This window comes from Panicum virgatum, chromosome 5K (assembly GCF_016808335.1).
Source record: "Panicum virgatum strain AP13 chromosome 5K, P.virgatum_v5, whole genome shotgun sequence".
NCBI lineage: Eukaryota > Viridiplantae > Streptophyta > Magnoliopsida > Poales > Poaceae > Panicum > Panicum virgatum.
In genome coordinates this window covers 4785246-4804840 of record NC_053140.1, presented here as the reverse complement: position 1 = coordinate 4804840, position 19595 = coordinate 4785246, and the positions used below count along the sequence as shown (strand labels likewise).

Sequence of the window (19595 nt, the reverse complement as noted above, 5' to 3'; positions counted from 1 at the left end):
CAAATAGATTGTAAATCGCGAGACGAATCTAATGAATCTAATTATGTCGTGATTGGACACTAAATTGCTATAGTAAAGCTACAGTAAACATATGCTAATGACAGATTAATTAGGCTCGTTAGGTTCATCTCGTAATTTACAGACGAGTTCTGTGATTATTTTTTTATTAGTCTATATTTAATACTTCAAATGTGAAAAGAATTCTTTTCAAAATTTCAAAAGAGGGGAACTAAACACACCCTGAGTTCTCTGATAAACACATGAGTCACGAGATGTTTTTTTAGGGGTGAGTTTTATTTTTATTTTTTGAGGGGTGACACGAGATGTTCAGATAGGAAGCGCAGCAGTTTTGCACTAGTTTTTTTTTTTTGGATAATGCAGAGCAGCATTGAGATTGAGAATTTGAGAAGCAAACACACTGACAAGTTGGGCTTAAGAACAGGCTGGTGTGGAGAATGGGTTCCTTCAAACATTTTTATTGGCACATGGCTGGGTGATAACTGATAACCTTATGTTCAGTCTAATATTTAGTTAAACAGCTAGTCAGCTACACAAATTTGTCAGATTCCGCGTATCATTTTCTGCAGTAGTCATACCTATGTTTCGAAACAAAAGAGCTGATTTGTTGTTACAGTAGTAATCTTGTTATACTCGATTCATGATCAATATAGGTTTCGATCTGTGATTTGCTACAGTTTGGAATTCCTGCTGATGCTGGTCATAATAGCGCATTGCCAAGATCATGTGCTTGAATCCTTCAGTTGATTCCTGAAGCTATCGGGGTTGGTGGCTTGGTGCAACTTGGCGCTACATGGATATGTTTTCGTTAACCTGGTTCTTGGAATCTTGATCCGTTTCTTGTGGCGGATCAAATGGTTAGGAGACCTTGCAGATAGTCAGAAGGATTAACCAACCGCTAGCTGGACTCTATAAGATAGACAGGATCAACCAACCACAATGGTCAAAGGCTGCACACCATCAGTGATTATAGGGACAATGAGCAACTAGGTAAGATCATCTTATATGCTAGAATCATTTGTTTAGAACCAAGGAGTACCATGCTATATCTATTTAATTATAAGGGAATTTCTAATTAGGCCATGGATGTTGTGGTCGTAGTTTAAGCAACCAATGGTGGTGTTTGAATCCAGCAGGCAATTGCAATTTCTCTAGTCCTCTGATCTCTTTTGGGGAGAAAACAGGAAGTGAACATTGGATAAAATGTTTCTGTCCTCTCACATGAATAGGGATTGTTGGATTTCTGGGCGGCATTTTTTATGAATGTTTCTTTTGCTATTTTCATGCAGAGGAAGAGCATAAGGATTCAGGACAGCGAAACACTTCCAGAGCTGGGTGAGCTGAGCGCAAAAACATTGCAAGTTGCAAGCGTCGTAAACATTGCATCATGACTTATGAGGAGCATGGATCCATAGAGACCTTTTTTCCTGCAAACAGTCCTGATTGGCGGATGTGCGTAGACTGGGACTCGTCTGCTAAGAACTTGAGTGTGGGAGTGTGGCAGCACCTATCGGCGGCTAAAAGAATGGCGACACCCGCTGCTTCAGTGGAGGATACCAATGGCGAGAGCACGCTGCCTCCTCGCTTTGCTGATTTTTCGCGTCCACTTGGTGAAAGAATAAGCAATCGGACAGTGCAGCTGATAAACAAGGAGCAGATAGGCTGGAGATGGGTTCAGTCAGATTTGATCCGTGCCAACTGCTCGGTTCGCATACTGAATCTTTTTTTCCAGCCAGGTTTTTATTAGTCTGGTCTTCTGCATACTGACCGATCACTGGTCTGTGTGACTCACTGGAGTTAGATCCGACCGAAGAAGCATTAGATTTATTTCTGTCTGTCTGAAACATTATACTGTCATTTCCCATGAGTAAATAATACGGTTCCCTGGATAGGAAACGATTTGAAATCCGGCGATGAGCTCGTTTTCTGCTGGATCTGCGTCGGTCATTGCGGTTGCCCTGTCTATTGGCTCTGCATTGCAAGTTGCAACTGGGCATGGGCAACTGCAGCATCAGATGCTTTGTCGGGCTGTCATTGGAGAATTTCTGCTTGCCTGATCCTTCTTGTTAAGCGTGTTCCCGAAAATACGAGCGACAGGGAACAATGAAAGAAGTCATGCTATGGAGAGCATAAATGGATTGAAAGAACGAGACTGAAAACGTGTCAAATGTGTTTTTCAGAAAAAAAAAATGTGTTAACATCCCCTACTGATGGCACCATTGATTTGCTGAGGAGTGAGCACTCACTAATACTACAGTACCAGCATTTGAGTATAAAACCTGGAGCGCTCAACAGAACAAGAACTGAGGCACCTAAAAGCAACATAAATTAACAAAATTTCAGGTAGGTATTAGTATGGTCAAAGATGAAATCCTCTTCGAATAAATGATCAAAGATGAAATAATCCAATATTGGTGTAAGCAGGTGGTGGCTTCCCACCAGATGCAATGCAATGCAATGCAATACAGTTCAGTTCCCCAAAACCTTCCTGAATTCAGGAGTTCGGTTATTCAGGTGCTAGTGCTACGCACACATCACCAACCAACCAACAACACTCATCAACCCCCCATCGGTTAGCTAATCCAATACCAATCCCCACATGACACCAACAACCATCTCTAATTACCCACCCAATCACATCATCATTAGCCTTAATCACGAGCTCCCTTTTCGCCTTCGGCTTCTCTGACTGACTGACTCGCTCTCCTCCGGCAGACATTCATCAGACTTGTTCAGTTCATGTCGAGCATGCCCTCGTGGAAGGCGGCGACGCGGTCCGGGGTGACGCACTGCGTGATGAGCCGCGCCCCTGGCTTGTGGACCCACGGCTTCACCAGGATACACGTGGCGATGTAGTCCAGGTTCGTCAGCGGCACGACGTGCGCCGGCGGGCCCCACCCGTAGTCCACCTCCGCGAACCCGAGCCGCGTCCAGTCGGACACCAGCAGCGTCCGGAAGTCGGCCGTGATCTGGTACGGGTCGACGCCGTCGGCGGCGCCCATCTCCCCCGCCGCCCACCGCGCGAACTCCGCCGGCATGCGGCGCTTCCCGTCCTTGATGATCTTGACCACCTCCGTCACCGACGACCCGGCCACCCTGCCCGCCGGCGCCGACACGCGCATGATGTAGTAGCAGTTGCCGTAGAACCCGGCGCCGCCGCGCGGGAGGGAGGCGTGCAGCATGGGGCGCGCGTTCATAGCGAAGCAGAGGTGGACGGGGGAGTCGGGCTCGAAGCCGGCGGCCCGGGTGCGGCTCTGCCACGCCTTGGCGATCAGCACCTCGAACGCCGAGCACCAGGCGGCGCCGCCGTGCGCCGCGGCGTACTGGGCCTTGAAGTGGCTGATGTAGTCGGCGGAGATGTCGATGGCGAGGTACTCGAGCCGCTTGCTGGCGCCGTCGGGCCGCGGGAGGCTGCCGACCAGGGCGGCGGCGGGGTCCGGGATGGCGTCGCGGCCCCACTGCGGGTCCACCGGCACGGCCTCCGCGCCGCGCGCCAGCTCCCCGACGGCGCTCATGAACTGCGCGGCGCCGGGCCCGTCGGCGACCGCGTGGCTGAACCGGAACCCGACGACGAAGCCGCCGCACGCGAAGGCGGTGACCTGGACGAGCAGGACGAGCGCGCGCGCGTCCTCGCCGGCGGGCGTGGGCGGGAGGAGCTCGTCCTTGGGGATCATCAGCGGGGCCTCCAGGTAGTCCACGTCCTCGAGGCTGCACGCCGCCGCGGCCTCCGTGAACCACACGCCGGCGTTGCTGCAGTCCACCGCCTGCTGCGCGCCGTCCTCCGAGAGCACCAGCCGCCCGGCCAGCGGGTAGTAGCTGACCAATGCGCGGGCCAGTGCGCGCTCGATCGTCCTGGCCGGGCTGGCGGAGGCGTCGACGTCGCCGCCGCCAGCGGTGACGCGGTCAGGGGCCGGCTTGAACACGTGGAGCGACTCGATGAGCGCCATCTGGGTGGGGTACCGGTCCAGCCACGAGAGGCGGAGCGAGCCGGCCGGCGTGGGCTCGGCCGGGACCACCCGCCGCGCCGCCAGCCGCTCGATGGACTTGGGCGCCGCCATGAATCGCGGAATGGAGTTGCTGGAAGGAAGCCAAGGAAGGAGGCAGACGACTTGGTAGCTGGAGCTGGTGGCCGCGGGTGCTCTGCTCTCCCTGCTTGCTTGGCTTTGATTTTGATTTGGTTGGTGGCTTGACCTGGCTCGGAAGGCAAGGGAGGATGCAAATTTATAGGTGCGTGGACCGGGGCATGGTGACGAGGATGAGAGTCGGATGGAAATGGAAGGCGTCCACGGACCACGGGGGCCCACGCGCTCGGGCCTTTCTTCTCCGGCGGCGGGGTGGCTAGTTGCTAGTACGTCGGGGTCAAAGGAGGTGCCAGCTGCCAGCCACGGTGGAGCCGAGCTGGGCTTTCCCGGCTCTATCCAATCCGAGCTGGGCTGCTTCGTCTCCATTCCTACTTCCGGACCTCCATTGATCCACCATTGATCCACCCCTCCATTGGCACGAGCCCTCGCATTGGTTCAGTTTGTTTGTTCCTGAATTCGCACGGGCTTTGCTGGCCTTAAAATTGGTCAGGTAATCAGTACTCCATTTTTTTAGATACGATTCTTGGCAGTTGCGGAAAGAAGCCTGAAACTGATTTGCCACCTGCCTGTCTACGGTAGCACAGTGACAGAGAAGCCGGCCGGGAGGGAGTAAAAGTTTCAGAGGCACTCCTGATTCCTGGTACGTACGGCACGCGTCTCTTTCGCCGTCGGTACGAGTTCCTCTGAAAGAGATTTCCCAGCAGCAAACGACTCGGAGCTGAGGCGCACGACGACGGATTCCAGTGAGGTCACGCTTGCTTGCTTCCTCCAAGCAAGGCACGCACGCAACGAAATCTACCGGGTCCGTAGACGGAAACGGTCCAAGCCAAAGCGCGTCGTCGCTAGTTAATCAGAGATGAAAAAATAACCACTGTCCAGTGTGAAGTCACGCCCTCTTCTCGTGCTTGCAGCTTGCTTCCTCCAGCTCCAGTTGCAGAAGCGAGCGGTCAATTAACCAACAAAAAGGGGGAAATTAATTAATTAATCATCGTAGCGAGATAGAGACGGCAGGCGCCAAGCCAGTTTAGCACGAAAGAAATCGTGAGTTGGTATAAAGCAGCAGAGCAGAGCACCATGGATGCAGCTGTGAGTTGTTTATTGCTGGGTGGGTGCGAGGCTGCGAGCACGGCGAGCCCGCGCGGCGGCGGCGGCGGCAGCAGCAGCCGGAGGGCTTCAGCGCGCATGCAGTTCATATGCGCGCACGGGAACCTTTGCCTTTCCGCTTTTGTCTTTTTTTTTTGTATACGCCAAGTGTGTGTGTGTGTGTGTGTGGCATCATCAGCTTTTTCTTTTCAGGAGGTTGTATTGGGTGGGTGGATACGCAGAAGAACAAATTAAAATGGTAGCTCAATTTGAAAACAAGAGCTACAAACTTACAAGCATGCAGAATGTGTGTGGGATAAGAAAAGATAGAACTAAAGAAACCCAAAGAAATTTGTGTTAGTTTGCTCCGCACTTCGCGCCTGTTTCGTCAGAACCCAACACGCCTTTTCCTGGTTCAAACGGTCGTTTACTAATTCACCTTGTTCGGCTGGGCCAATCAGCCGGCTGGAGTTGGCTGTTCCGTACTGTAGCAACAGTACTTTTGTGAGGGGAGCGCCCAGCAGCAGCTGCAGCTGCAGCTGGCTAATTGGCCCAGCCGAACAAGGATATTAGTTCCAGTGCAGTAGTAGTCGCGAGTGACATATGCCGTCGCCCCTGTGGATGATTACCCTCATCCGAACAGGGATTTATTTTTTTTAGTATTTTTGCAGTGACCAAAAAACAAATCAACGCAGAAGCTAAGCCTCTTGGCAACAACAGTTTTTTTTTTGAAAGGGGCAACAACAGTTTTTCTTTGACGGCTTGGAGCTAAATTTTGGGTTTTGCGATGATTTGTTTCATGGGAATTATAAATGCAAAGGCACAACTACTATTTTTTTGAAAAATAAAAGGCAACAACTAATTGTTAAGCTGTTCGTATTGATGTATAGCACGACCAACTAGCTTTCTTTGATGATGACGATGATGTCAACGCAAACAGCCAAAAGCACACGCAGCTTCCTCAATGGCTGCTCCATTATAGCCTTGTTGGCCAGCTACAGGGGGTCAGAGATGCCGATCATTCATTCATACTTAACACATGAACCGAATACGGAAAAGTTGGTTGTTGAAATGGCAAGCATCATGCCGATGTATGTTTCCCCTGTAATGGCGCATCTGAATGATAGATAATCCATCTAATCCATCCATTAATTTGGCCGATTAGTTGCCCAGTGGGCTGCTAGCTAGGGTTAGTCTTAGCTGACGCTGGCAGATTTTTTGAGCGAAATAACGTAACCCTTCTCTGATTTTCTTATATATGCACCTATGTTTGTGATGCGATTATTGTATGCCAGTGTCTCTGTTCAGGACAGTTGAAAAACAATCGTCTTTTAGAATACTTTCTCATAGTAAACTGCCTGAAACAACGTCGAAGGAAATGTGATCTGGACAGGCAATCTAACAATTAGTTTGTCTTGCGCAGAGAAGTAATTGTCAAGAAAGTGATCTCAATGAACCTCTTCCACTCGAAAAAAGGTTAGCTAGCCGGTCTCTCTTACAGCCTTGCTCACCCACTACCTAATCGTTTCTTCAGTTCAACTCATCCACGGGTGAGGGATACTAATGGGGCTACCACTAGGCACACATGCATGTATACACAGAGATCTGCCCAAGTGGAGCAAAAGCAATAATCAGAGATAGATTCCACTCATCTTAGCTCGCAGTGCAAAAGTTAAAAGGTTACTATGCTCCTAGCTGTCCCAGTTCATGCATCTGCTATTCAGGCATGTTTTCAATGCTCTGTCTGAATAATCTGCGTATGGCTGCTGCTGCCTTTCCTAGCAGATGCCCTACACGGCTAAATACAAGCATATCTGATCCATTCATCCATGTAGCTAGAGATCGATGGGGATAGCGTCAAGAATGCATGAACATCAGGTGGAAGTGGAGCCTTAGCAGCCTTCAACAACCACCAGCTTTTGCATTTTACAGTGTGACGAGCGATTGCTTCTGTCAACTGAAGTCTGCCTCTCGTGGTGCCTAAAACTTGGATGGGTTGCTGCCAACCCAACTGATGCCTCCATCCTTCACCTTCTGCAGCGCTGTCGGCTAGCTGATATACCAAGGCCAACAACTGCGCTCGCGGTCAAAAGTTTCAGGCTTTCAGCGTTTCGTCGCTGTTGCGTTATACACTTGTGAGACAATGTATCCGACTTTCATTGCTAAGTCTGAAAAGGTTCAGGTACAGGTTAGACTAATATCAGACCGTGACTGCATACCAGTTTGCTGCATCCATCTGGGTCGGTCGCTCTCCTCGGGGGCGACTCGGGCGGACCCCCGAGCACCCCGCGCCGCCACTCCCCTCCCCGCGCCCCGCTCCCTCGCCGCCGCCTGAGCAGGGCGCGGAAGTCCGCCCAGCTGCTGCAAGGAAGGCGGCGGCGAGGCACTCGTCATCCTCGCGCCTGGGGACGCCATCTCTCGCGCGCTCGCCGCCGACGACCTCGACGGCCGGCTTCCAATTTCGGCCTCCTGGCGACAGTCCTCCCCCTGGCTTGATCTACTCCCTCCCGTGCTAGATCTGGGCAACAGGCGGCACCGCGACATCCGGCTTCTTCACCGGCTGCTGCTGCCGACGGCGCCGCCGCTGAGTGCGCTCGCGATGGGGCGGTGGCGCCTGTCCCCGCGCGCTACGGTGGGGCCCTCATCGGCGTCGGTGTCGGCGTCCCCACGGCGCGGGTTGCACTCCTTCGCCCTGCTCGCGGCCGCGGTGCTGGCCCACCTCCGGGCGTCCGGGGTGGCCGTGCTCCCGGGCCTCACGGAGCTCGAGCTGGCGCACGCGGAGGCCGAGCTGGGGTTCGCGCTCTAGCCCGACTGCCGCGCGGGGCTCCCCTCGGGGTCCAGGTTGCCGGACTAGCGCTCCCGCGCGGGGCTCCGGTCGGCGTCGACCTGTCCATCGCCGCGACGTCGCTGCAGATCTCGCGCGGCGCGCTGTGGCCGCGCTGCTGGGGCCCGCGGCCCACCCGGACCGCGCACTGCGGCCCGCGCGCCGGTGCTGGTGCTGCTCTTCATCCACGGCTTCCTGCCCTGCCGCCCCTGCCTGGCGGGCAACCCAGTGTTCTTCGTCACCGACGACTGCGTCCTCTGCTGCGGCCTCGAAGCTCCCGCTCGCTCTCCTTCCTCCCTGCCGCCGCCGGCTGCCTCGTCTTGTGCTTCAGATGGTTTCAACCGTGGTTCCGCGAGGGTCCGTTGCTGGTGCCTCTACTTCGTCGGCGCTCTCCTTGTTGATGGAGATTCCAAATCAATTGCGGGGTGGTGAAGTTCGCTCTTGGCAGACCCTCCTCCTTTGGGGCTTCCTCCCCTCAAAGGGAGTTGGATGGCGGTGGGCGGTGCCCGGATGTGCACTACTTGGTGTCATTGTCAGCTTGAAGGGAGGTCGTTGTTTCTGGCGATATTCTAGGCAAGTTGTCTCCCCCCAGCCTTAGCCCCCATTCTGTTTGGCGAGCCCTCCCAAATCGTAGGAGGGTGGCTCACAGGGCGGCGTAGCTGCGAGGGGTGGGTGGATCCAATTTGGCTCGTGTGAAACTAGCAAGCAAGTTGTTCGGTTGCGGTTCTCATCGGCGGGAGTTGGATTCTACCGTGATTCCGCAAGTGCCCGCTGCTGGCGCCTTTACTTCGTCGATGCTCTCCTTGTTGATGGTGACTCCAAATCAATTGCCGGGTGGTGAAGTTCGCTCTTGGCCGGCCCTCCCTCCTTTGGGGCTTCCTCCCCTCAAAGGGCGTTGGATGGCGGTGGGCGGCGCCCGGATGTGCCTTACTGGTGTCGTTGTCGGCTTGAAGGGAGGTCGTCGTTTCCGGTGACATTCCGGTCAAGTTGTCTCCTCCATCCTTAGCCCCTATTCTGTTGGGCGAGCCCTCCCAACTCGTAGGAGGGTGGCTCACAGGGCGGCGTAGCTGCGAGGGGTGGTTGGATGCAATTTGGCTTGTGTGAACCTGGCAAGCAAGTTGTTTGGTTGCGGCTCCTATTGACGATCGGTGGAATGCACTCTCTATGTTCTCTATTTCTCAATCCTTTCTCTCGCCGTGTGTGACAGCTCATGTAATCTCATCCTGGAATGCAGGGTTATGTTTTGTATTGAGCTGTGTTGCTTTTGATCAATGAAATGAAGTAGGTGGGGACCCCCCGAATTGTTCGAAAAAAAAATTTGCTGCATCCATCGTTGTATTAATAGATAGAAAGATTGGTCCGAATTACGATGCCACAGTCCATAGCTTAGGTTAGTTTTTTTTTGTTACATTCACATAGTTTGTCCCGCGAATTACGCAGTTTTTTTTGTTACGAGCGTACGGAGAGAACGCATGACCGCTAGTCAGCTATTTTGACGTGGGGTAAATTGACTTGAAAAATTAGACAATAACTGAAATACCCTTCTAATTGTCCCTCTACTCTTCAGTTAATCCGTCTCTAATCAACGTTTGACAAAAAACAGATAAAAAAGTGCCATCAAGTACTACAGGTACCTACCCGCAAAAAAAGTACTACAGGTACCTTACAACCACCACAACAAGCCTATAAGCCGACAAAAATGTAAGCCTATAAGCCGACAAAAATGTAAGTCTGTACGCTACCTAGTTCTTAGATACACTCTGTTCGGCTGACTATGGCTAGTGGTTGGTGCTGATCTGTTGTGAAAGAAAAGTACTATTGACTGGTGCTGGTTTGATGTGAGAGAAAATACTTTTGGCTGGTTGCAGCGAACAGATGAAATTAGGCTGGCAAAAATTCAGCTACAATAGGACAAAATCTTTGAAGGGAAGCAAAGAGAAGACTAAGCATGGCTAGGCTACATTTAGCTAATGAGATAATACTGTCTTTTATGTTAAAAAAAGATAATACTGTCTTAATTAGCTGGAGTATCAATAGCTAGTCTATTAGCTGACCTATAATAGTGAAATTTAGCTAGCTAATCATTAGCTTGAGGATGGCCCCTGTCAAGGGGGATTGTGCAGTTCTTTTCAATTTTGGGCCTTCGTTGCGTCAGTTGGGCTACTGTGTGACTGTGGCTATATGCTTCATTGGCCTTCTTCTTCTTTAGGCTGGGCTATGGGGAATCTTGGCCCATTACGAAAAAATTCCCAAATTTAGCCCAAGGAAAGGAAACTTTTATCGAAGCCTTTGCCTCGCGGCCAGTCAGACTGCCAGCCAGCGCAGCAGGCAGGGGACGCCAGCGCCCCCCCTCCCCGCGTAGCGCCGTTTAACCGCATTCTCCGACCCAACCCTCCCCGCGAAGCAAAAACTCATGCGATCTGACAAGAATCTCCCCCAATTTCCAGCTCGATTCCCCATCGCCGCCAACCCCTGAACCGACCGACCGTGTGCTTCCTCTCCCTGCCCCTCCCCCTCCCCCTCCCACCGCGTGCTCCTCCCCCCTCCCCCTCCCCCTCCCACCCACCGAGGCGGAGGGCGAGGGCGAGATCCAGATCCGGGGCCCCAGATCCACCGCCGCCGGCCGCCATGAACCCCACGCGGCCCGCGCAGGCGTCGTTCCGCGACCGCACCAACGAGTTCCACGCCGCCGTCGAGAGCGCGCGCCGCCACGCCGTCCCTTCCTCCGCGCCGAGCAGCAGCGGCGCCGGGCCCCTCGACGGGTCGATCGCGGCCACGTCGGCCCGCTCGGAGTTCAACAACCGCGCGTCCAAGATCGGGCTCGGGATCCACCAGACCTCCCAGAAGCTAGCCCGCCTCGCCAAATGTATGCTCCGCCCCCCCTGCTCCCCCTCGTACCTCCTGATTCTCTCGCTTCGTTGCAGATAAGTTGAATTGGTATAGCGCTACGATCAGTGAGATCTCCATTCTCCAGATGCGATTGTTGGTATGAATAGTGATTTACTTTGTGGTTGCGGATGATCGATACGTGTCTTTGCTTGAAGTTGCTGTGAGAGTGCCTGTTCTCACTTCTCAGTGTTTCCGGATGTTTGATTGTTTGGCGTAGATGTCTGCTGTAACCTGGTTGATCCTCTGGGTGCTCATTTGCCTACTAGTAGCTACTTGTGCTATTTTCTATTAGGGTCAGGATGGGTGTGCTGCGCTTAAGTCGTGATGATGTTACTCTTCTAGAGATGCCATTAGCATCATGTTGCCGCGAAGCAAGCTAGATGACCATTCTTTTATCTTAGTCTATTTACATGCTTCTGAGATGTGTGCTCATTTTGTGGGTGCAAGTGTATCTGGTTGTTGCCTCCTTTTGTGAATAGACTTATTTTCTAGTTACATCAGTTGAATCCGACATTATATATTCATATGTTACCAAGTCCTTAATCATATGATCTACAGTATTCTATGCTATGGTAGCAGGGTGCTATCGTCAGATCTAATTATGTACATTAGTTCTAGACTTCTAGTGGCATTACATGCGATGTATCACTACAAAACATCATCGGTGACCTCATGCTACAAGCCTTTTTTTTATCATGAATACTCATATGTTACGCATTTATAAAGTTTGTGCTATTTCTATGATAATATAATACTGATATTATGAAATGAATGTTTGCAGTGGCAAAGAGGACATCAGTTTTTGATGACCCTACCGTGGAGATTCAAGAGCTGACTGCAGTTATCAAGAAGGATATCACTGCTTTGAATACTGCTGTTGTAGACCTACAAGCTCTCTGCAATTCACAAAATGAGAGTGGGAATCTATCCAAGGACACAACGAATCACTCCACTTCAGTTGTGGACAACCTAAAAAACCGTCTGATGAGTGCGACAAAAGAATTTAAAGAAGTTCTTACCATGCGAACAGAGGTCAGATACCCCCCCCCCCCCAACCACCACCACACGCACGCACAAAAAAAACTCAATTATACTCCCCCCTTTTTAAAGTCTATAGTACACATGGTTGATTAAAGCCTTTCTTCCCATGATATGTAGAATTTGAAGGTTCATGAAAATAGAAGGCAGATGTTCTCCTCGTCAGCTGGAAAGGATGCGTCAAATCCATTCATTCGTCAACGTCCGCTTGTTGCTAGGGACCAATCTGAGTCCTCTGTGCCCCCAGCACCATGGGCTAGCGACTCTGCATCTACCCAATTGTTCCAGAGGTACTGTTTCCCATACAAAACTTGATTTTTTCATATTTGACCATCCATTCAAAATCACCTTATTTTAGTTCTATCACATGCTATGCTAGCTGTAGGTTAGCAATAAGGCTTCTAACATCACACGTCTATTCACAATCATCGTAGTTTTCTTCTATTTCACTTGGTATTTACATTCTGTATGGGGAGTAACATGGTACAAAAGAGATACTTTTCTATAGAACTCCTCACATCTTTCCAAGTACATAGCACCACTAGCAACTGATCAGGAAGCTTGAGAAAACCAGTCTGCCTTGGACAACTATTTTGTGCCTGGAAATGTAAACAACCAACAACCAGATCCCCATCCCAACCCAATCCACGCACATCCCTACCATCACTTCCAGAGGCATAGCAGCCTTTGCATTAGCCCTGTTTACATGGTTCAATGTTATCAGATGTATCTACTTGAGGTGAGTATTTTCTATGTTGCCATTGTGATGGAACACCCTCAATGCTTACTCACAAAATTTATCGAATAACATTATGCCAGACACGGGCTAGTCCAGTGGAGGTTCATCTTACTGTCTATATTGTTGTTTTGGCACAAATGTTTATGTTGAAACAAGACACTTCTTTTCAGTTTGTTCTCTATGGCCGTGCTAATGTTAAAGTATAAAGTTGGCTAGAATATCATTTTTGGCAGGATACATCTCATGCTCAACCATGTAACATATTGTCAGTGACCTTTAAGAGTTCTATTCACAAATTTGTGCTCCTGATCACCAGGAAGAAGACTAATGGAGATCATGGAGCATCATCATCATCCCAGCCTTTCATGCAGCAGCAGCAACTAGCAGTACAGCAGGACAGTTACATGCAGAGCAGAGCTGAAGCTCTACAAAATGTGGAATCAACCATCCATGAGCTGAGCAATATATTTACACAGTTGGCAACCATGGTTTCTCAACAGGGAGAGCTAGCAATCAGGTGAACCTTCACCCGAAGTTTATTTGAAACATCTTATTATCTGGAGAATAATATCTTGTGCTTGAATTTAAATATGTAACTTCATTTTTGTAGAAGTGTTAATGCCTTCAAAGTATAAGGACGTGACCTCACCTAGAGAATATGTTGGCCTTATCAGAGATGAACATTGTCTGAAATGTTAGTGTAGAATCTGTGCATTCTGCATTGGTCGACTGCCTAGCTGTTGGTGTAGCTTGTTGGAATATGAGCAGTGCCCGCAAATTGATTAGACCCTGAGGATAAGAATAAGTTGATTTTGTTGGGAAGGAATGATTTATTAGGAATGTGGATATTTTCTGAAGGGCCAAGCTATTCTTTGCACATGCAAACAGGACCTTAGTACTGTAGCACCGTATCACGGGTAAAAGGTCTTTCCACTAAAAGAGATACCATTTATCCCATTATGATCCAGAAGACATAAAACAAGTGTGGTACCTGAATATAAGATTCTGGTTGCGGTTGCCGGTTGGGATCAAGCCTGGTGTCAGAGAGTGATGTCACACTACTTCGGTCCCGGGATCTTTACCCCCAAACAGCTACTGTATCACTAGTTTTCACCATCCCTATAACAGTCATTAGAAGTCCAAAGTCAAAATTTGACGATTGATGTTACATTGACGATTCATGCTTTCTATTGGGCTGTTGGCTATGTTTCTTCTTAATGTTGCCTTGTCTATGACAGAATTGATGAGAACATGGATGACACGTTGGCTAACGTTGAGGGAGCACAGGGCCAGCTCCTCAAGTACCTCAACAGCATCTCATCGAACAGGTGGCTGATGATGAAGATATTCTTTGTACTGATGGTGTTCCTCATGATCTTCATATTCTTCGTCGCTTGATTCCTTCTGTACCATCTCTCTGCTCATGCTATGCGTAGATGGCTGCTATGCGAAATATTCTTTAATTTTTGCTCATACTACTATACCATGTACACATTTTCACCCCGGATGATAAGCAACCGTTCACCCTTCTGTGGTCATGTAAATTGGGACAAGCTCCTGCACTGATCTGTTGCTCTTGACTCCTTTAGTGGCGATGTTTCCACAACATGTTTGATGTATTATCTCGGGACCAAACCAAACAGTAATAGGTGATAGCAATGTTTCAGAATCGCTGTTCATCATTGTTGGATCGCCACTACTTGTTTGTGTCATCTACTTTCTGATCGTTTCTGTGGTCTCTGCTGCATCTGTTTCAGTAATTTTGGTAATCTTCTCCCAGTAACTAGTGTTTACGATCTGTTGATCGCAGGTATGCCTTGAGAGCTCAGGCAGGTGTCCCAGTAAACATGGATGAATACTGGCATCTTGAATCAGACTCCTTTTGGCACGGCAAAAATAATAACGCCTTTGGTGACCTTTACACTGTCGCAGTTTTTTTTTGGAAAACAACAGTGTCGCAGTGATAGCAGGCACCGGCTCTGCTATGTCCATTTCTGGCAGGTCCTCTTGCTCACAATTCTGCAGGGAATCGTAGCCCGGGCACAGTACAGGCGAGTTCTTGCGAGGTCACACTCACATCAGGCGCCGGAGTACTGGACGAGGGGAGCGCCCGTGGCACGGCACCACAGCGCGTGGCGTGTGCAATCTGGCAATGCGTAATTCGGGTGGATAGAGTTGTAGCTGGCGATAAACCAAGCGCGCGGCACGCGAGCAAACCATCCTCCTCTCTCTCGCCCTGCGCCGCTGCACGCGTCTCCTCCACTCCACCTCCACCTCCACCCCATCTCATAACCCTAGCGCCTGCGCCTGCGCCTCCATCCCCACCCAAACCCCAATCCCCGACTCGATCCCCGGCGGCGAGGAACCCCCCCGCGCCGATTCGCCTCCGCAGATCGGCGGCCGGGCCGAGGGCGGGGCGGGTTCAGATTCGGGTTCGCGCCTGGGCGCCTCGTCGGGGTCCCACCGCGGCGGTCGGGGAGCATGGTGGGAGGCGGGAGGCGGGGCGGGGCGGCGGACGAGGTGAAGCTCAACACCGGCAACGTGTTCGCGGCGCTCGAGTCCCTCAAGAAGAAGAAGAAGGGCGACAAGGGCAAGGCGGCCGGGTCGTCGTCCTCCAGGAAGAAGCACGGCGACGGGGCGGCCCAGCAGCAGGAGCCGCCGCAGAAGGAGGTCTTCTGGGCGCCCGCGCCGCTCACCACCAAGTCCTGGGCCGACGTCGAGGACGACGACGACGACGACTACTTCGCCACCACCGCGCCCCCGCGCCCCGTCTGGGGCACCGCCGGACAGGGCGACGAGGCGGGGAAGGACGAGGAGGACGTCGAGGATGCTGTTCGCGCCGCCCTTCAGGAGGTCTATTTCCCCTCCTCTATGCGCCTCTCTATCTGGGTGATGAAATGTGCTTGGAAATGTGTTAATACCTTTGAAATGTTGCTGTTGTTTAATCTATGCTAACTGGTTGGTTGGCTAGTCGAGTGTTGGCGCGGAATTGTTGGAGTGAGGAATGAAAAGTTCTGTAGGTGCACTTGTGTGTTATGCCGTTTGATTGCTGTCGGTAACGGATGCATGAATTCAGTTTAGTCGTGCTATGCATGCTCAGTTTGGTAATCAGTTCAGTGTAGGTATGGAAACATTAAATTTCCGCTGCAAAATTCTGCAGGTGTATACTACAGCCACGTGCTTGTCCTCTGATTGAGTGATTATCTTGTTGCAGAGCACATGCTTAGCTGACAAAACAACACGATGTAGCTGCGTACACGGAATTTTTGAGTCAGGCATGAAAAATCCTGTAGGCTTATGATTATTGTGCCGTTTAATTAATGCTGGTGATGGATGCAAGTATGCACTGTGGCAATCAGTTTCTTGTGTATTGGAAATGGTAATTTTCCATGGGAAAATGCAGTTATAGATAGGTCCGTGTGCTGAACATATGATTTTATACTTTTGTTGAATGATTTTCTTGTTGTACAAGATATGCTTAGCTGACACATCAACATGGTGTAACTATATATATGGAATTAGAGAATTAGTGTGTTAATGCTGTATATTTATTTTTGGCAGTTAATGATGTTTTTCAGCAGTGAGTGCGAGGGTGTTATGTGTCCTGGAAGGGTATATATAGATGATTAGTAGTAAATAGTTACAGAGGCACTAAGGCAAATAGTGCGTGCAAATTTATTTTCTCTATTACTGTTTTAGTTCTATTTATCTGAAGAAATAAGCATATAATCCAACAACTAGCAAATTTATTTCGTCTCTTATACGGTGCTGAATGTTGGCCTACAAAAAGACGACATGTGCAGCAACTGAGTGTAGCAGAGATGCGGATGTTGCGGTGGTTTTGCGGGCACACAAGGAGGGATAGAGTCCGGAACGAAGTTATTCGGGATAGGGTCGGGGTGGCACCAATTGAGGAGAAACTTACTCAGCATCGGCTGAGATGGTTTGGACATGTCCAACGAAGGCCTCCTGAGGCGCCGGTGCGTAATGGGATCCTTGAGCTAGTCGATAATGTAAAGAGGGGTAGAGGTAGACCTAAACTGACGTGGGATGAGTCGGTTAAGAGAGACCTTAAGGATTGGAACATCTCTAAAGAGATAGCTTTGGATAGGAGCGCTTGGAGACTAGCTATCAATGTGCCTGAACCTTGAACTTATTTCTTTCGGGTTTCATCTCTAGCCTACCCCAACTTGCTTGGGAAAAAAGGCTATGTTGTTGTTGTTGTTGTTGTTGTACAGCTTTAGCATATAACATGTTTGATTGTTTGTCTTAATGATGGGCCTGAGCGATGGTATTCTCAGATGTATTTGCTTCTTCGTGCTGCAGGACATTGAGAGCGATGATGAGGACCTTGATGATGAGGTTGATGATGGTGCTGAGGATGAACCTGAGCATGAAGCGGGAGATGCCCCAGCTGAACCTCTGAAGACAATCGCACCCCATGCACCTCCCAAAGATACAGAAAGGCAGCTATCTAAAAAGGAGTTGAAAAAGAAGGAATTAGCAGAACTTGATGCGGTATTGACTGAGCTGGGACTTTCTGGGAATTCAAGCAATGCTGCACAGGATGATAAGAATGGTAGATGCTACAGTACATTATGTTTCCCCTCTTGTGTTTTATGGTTCTTGAATCATGCTTGGATGATCACTGTGGATTGGAGAGAACCTAAATTCCTGATTCCAATCTCTCTGTGGTTGGGTGTTTGCATGAATTTTGTTTTCTCATGTTATATTCTCTTGCAGTTGAGAAGAAAGGTGTGAACCAAACTGGTGATGGAGAGAGAAAGGAAGATGCTCCAGCCCCTTCAGAGAGCAAGACCTCCAAGAAGAAGAAAAAGAAAGACAAGAGTTCCAAGGAGGCAAAAGAAACACAAGAAGCAGCTGATGGGTCAGAGGAGACTGCCAGTGCAGAACCTGATGAAGACACTGCAGCTGTGGATGTGAAGGAGCGCCTAAAGAAGATGGCTTCTATGAAGAAGAAGAAATCGAGCAAAGAGACGGACACTGCTGCCAAAATTGCTGCTGCTGAGGCTGCAGCAAGGAGTGCAAGGCTCGCGGCAGCTAAGAAGAAAGAGAAGAGTCATTACAACCAGCAGCCCGTGCGGTAAATGGGCAAAAAGTTTTGAAATGCTGAGTTTGATATCCCCTTGTTCGTTTTGGACTCACAATAAAACTTTTTTGAGTTGTCTTTATGACTGTGAAGCCTTTCTGAGTTCCATTTCAGAATTCATGAATGGCCTTTATGGTCGCAAAACAGTTGTGTAATTGTGTTTTGAATTGTTCATCCAATGGAACTTAATGGACAACATGGCCAGTCAGGGTTATCTCGTGCTGCCTCCTGTAGTCCTGTAGCCCTACTCTTTCATTCTTGCATTGGGCTAGGCTTGTCGAAATTATCCTAAGCTTGCTTTCTTCTACCATAATACTTTTTTTTATAAACATACCCTGTTATCATCGGCAGGATGGCAACACGTGCTCTGTTTTGCAGCTCACTGAGTGTAACAGATGGTGTATTCTATTTTTTAGGACAGTATATTTGTTACTGTACTGCTAATAACAGTAGCGTTTTATCTCACAAGTGGGCCGTGGATGCGAGCGAGCTGCTGTTGCATCACCATACCCGTGGCAGTCTGGCAGATGATGCTCGGCACTCGGTATTCAGGTACTTCTAGTCATGATCGCGCTCACTTGCTAGTCTTGTTCACAGGACATAACTGCGCTGATGCTGTGCTTTACCCTTTTCTTTGTAGTTCGGCTGGCTGTGGCTAATGTCCGGTGCTTATTTGTTATAAGAGAAAAAATACTGTTGGTGGCTAGTGCTGATTTGATGTGAAAGAAAAGCACCGCTTCTGGTTGGCAGCAGAACAAAATGAGAAAAAATCAGAACAAAATGAGAAAAAATGTGGTAAGTCTGTCAGAATTCTTGTGAGCCGACCGACCACTTACAAATTGACAACATCTTCTTGCCCTGTGCAAGCTGGTGCAACCTGTTGCGTAGGGACAAACGATCGCTCGCATTGCGTACTGCATCTGGGTTGTCTGGATACGAACAATTCATAAAGCAACGGAAATGGAATGGACAAACTCGCAAAGGTACAGCAGTACTACAGCGAAAAATCGAATAATTGCGAGGCGAAAGAATGACATAAAAGCTTACACGAATTGAGGAATCAGAGCCTAGATATAAGCAGAAAAGAAAAGAGGAGGAAAGAAGGAAACTGGGTGCGAGGATGCGAAACTTCGAAAGCTCTGCTGCGCTTTCGCCAGAGAAGAGAGAACCGACGAGAAGAGATTGTATTGTAAAGCCTTCTTAAAGGCTTTTAGATCTACCACATTGGATATTTAGATACCAATTAGGACTAGATATAAGCTAATTATAAAACTAATTGCAGAAATCGAGCCAATTTGTGAGACAAATCTATTAAGATTAATTGATCCATAATTAGCACATCTTTTCCGTAGCATCACATGTGCTGATCATGGATTAATTAGATTTAATAGATTTATTTAGTGAATTAACCTAGAGATTATGCAATTAGTCTTATTATTAGCCTATGTTTAATATTTTTAATTAACGACTAAACATTCGATATGATAGGAATAATTTAGGCTATGTTTAGATCTAAGTGCTAATGGATAAAAATATTAAATTTTAGCGCTAGTGTATTCAAACATAAGTAGAGGATGAGCTAAAATTTGACTAAAATTTAGCACACTCAACTTAGGTCAAGTACAACGCAGAGACAACCTCGTCGACTTGCCTCTATTCTGATGAAATACGACGTCCCGAACCATTTTAATTACGGAGAGAAAACAAGCCGTCGCTTCCTCTGTCGACGGCAAACTCCCGTGGCCCGATGCAAACCGACGGCTCGTCGCCCCTGTTGGACGACCCGTTGCCGGTCGGCGCCGGCGGCGAGGA

General features: G+C 49.4%; 3 protein-coding genes across 3 annotated transcripts; 2 read left to right on the top strand and 1 right to left on the bottom strand.

The window, feature by feature from the left end:
- Positions 1 to 2386: 2386 nt before the first annotated feature.
- Positions 2387 to 4285, bottom strand: LOC120705807 (acyl transferase 7-like). Its single transcript, XM_039990331.1, has one exon. The coding sequence runs from the start codon at positions 4074 to 4076 to the stop codon at positions 2751 to 2753; it is 1326 nt and encodes a 441-aa protein (XP_039846265.1). The 5' UTR covers positions 4077 to 4285; the 3' UTR covers positions 2387 to 2750.
- Positions 4286 to 10371: 6086 nt separating this feature from the next.
- Positions 10372 to 14369, top strand: LOC120705805 (syntaxin-32-like). The gene is made up of 5 exons (XM_039990329.1): positions 10372 to 10873; positions 11678 to 11928; positions 12055 to 12224; positions 12990 to 13190; positions 13912 to 14369. The coding sequence occupies exons 1-5, from the start codon at positions 10636 to 10638 to the stop codon at positions 14069 to 14071; spliced, it is 1020 nt and encodes a 339-aa protein (XP_039846263.1). The 5' UTR covers positions 10372 to 10635; the 3' UTR covers positions 14072 to 14369.
- Positions 14370 to 14850: 481 nt separating this feature from the next.
- LOC120705806 (DNA ligase 1-like) lies at positions 14851 to 18000 on the top strand. The gene is made up of 3 exons (XM_039990330.1): positions 14851 to 15526; positions 17000 to 17252; positions 17417 to 18000. The coding sequence occupies exons 1-3, from the start codon at positions 15155 to 15157 to the stop codon at positions 17779 to 17781; spliced, it is 990 nt and encodes a 329-aa protein (XP_039846264.1). The 5' UTR covers positions 14851 to 15154; the 3' UTR covers positions 17782 to 18000.
- The last annotated feature ends 1595 nt before the right edge of the window (positions 18001 to 19595 follow it).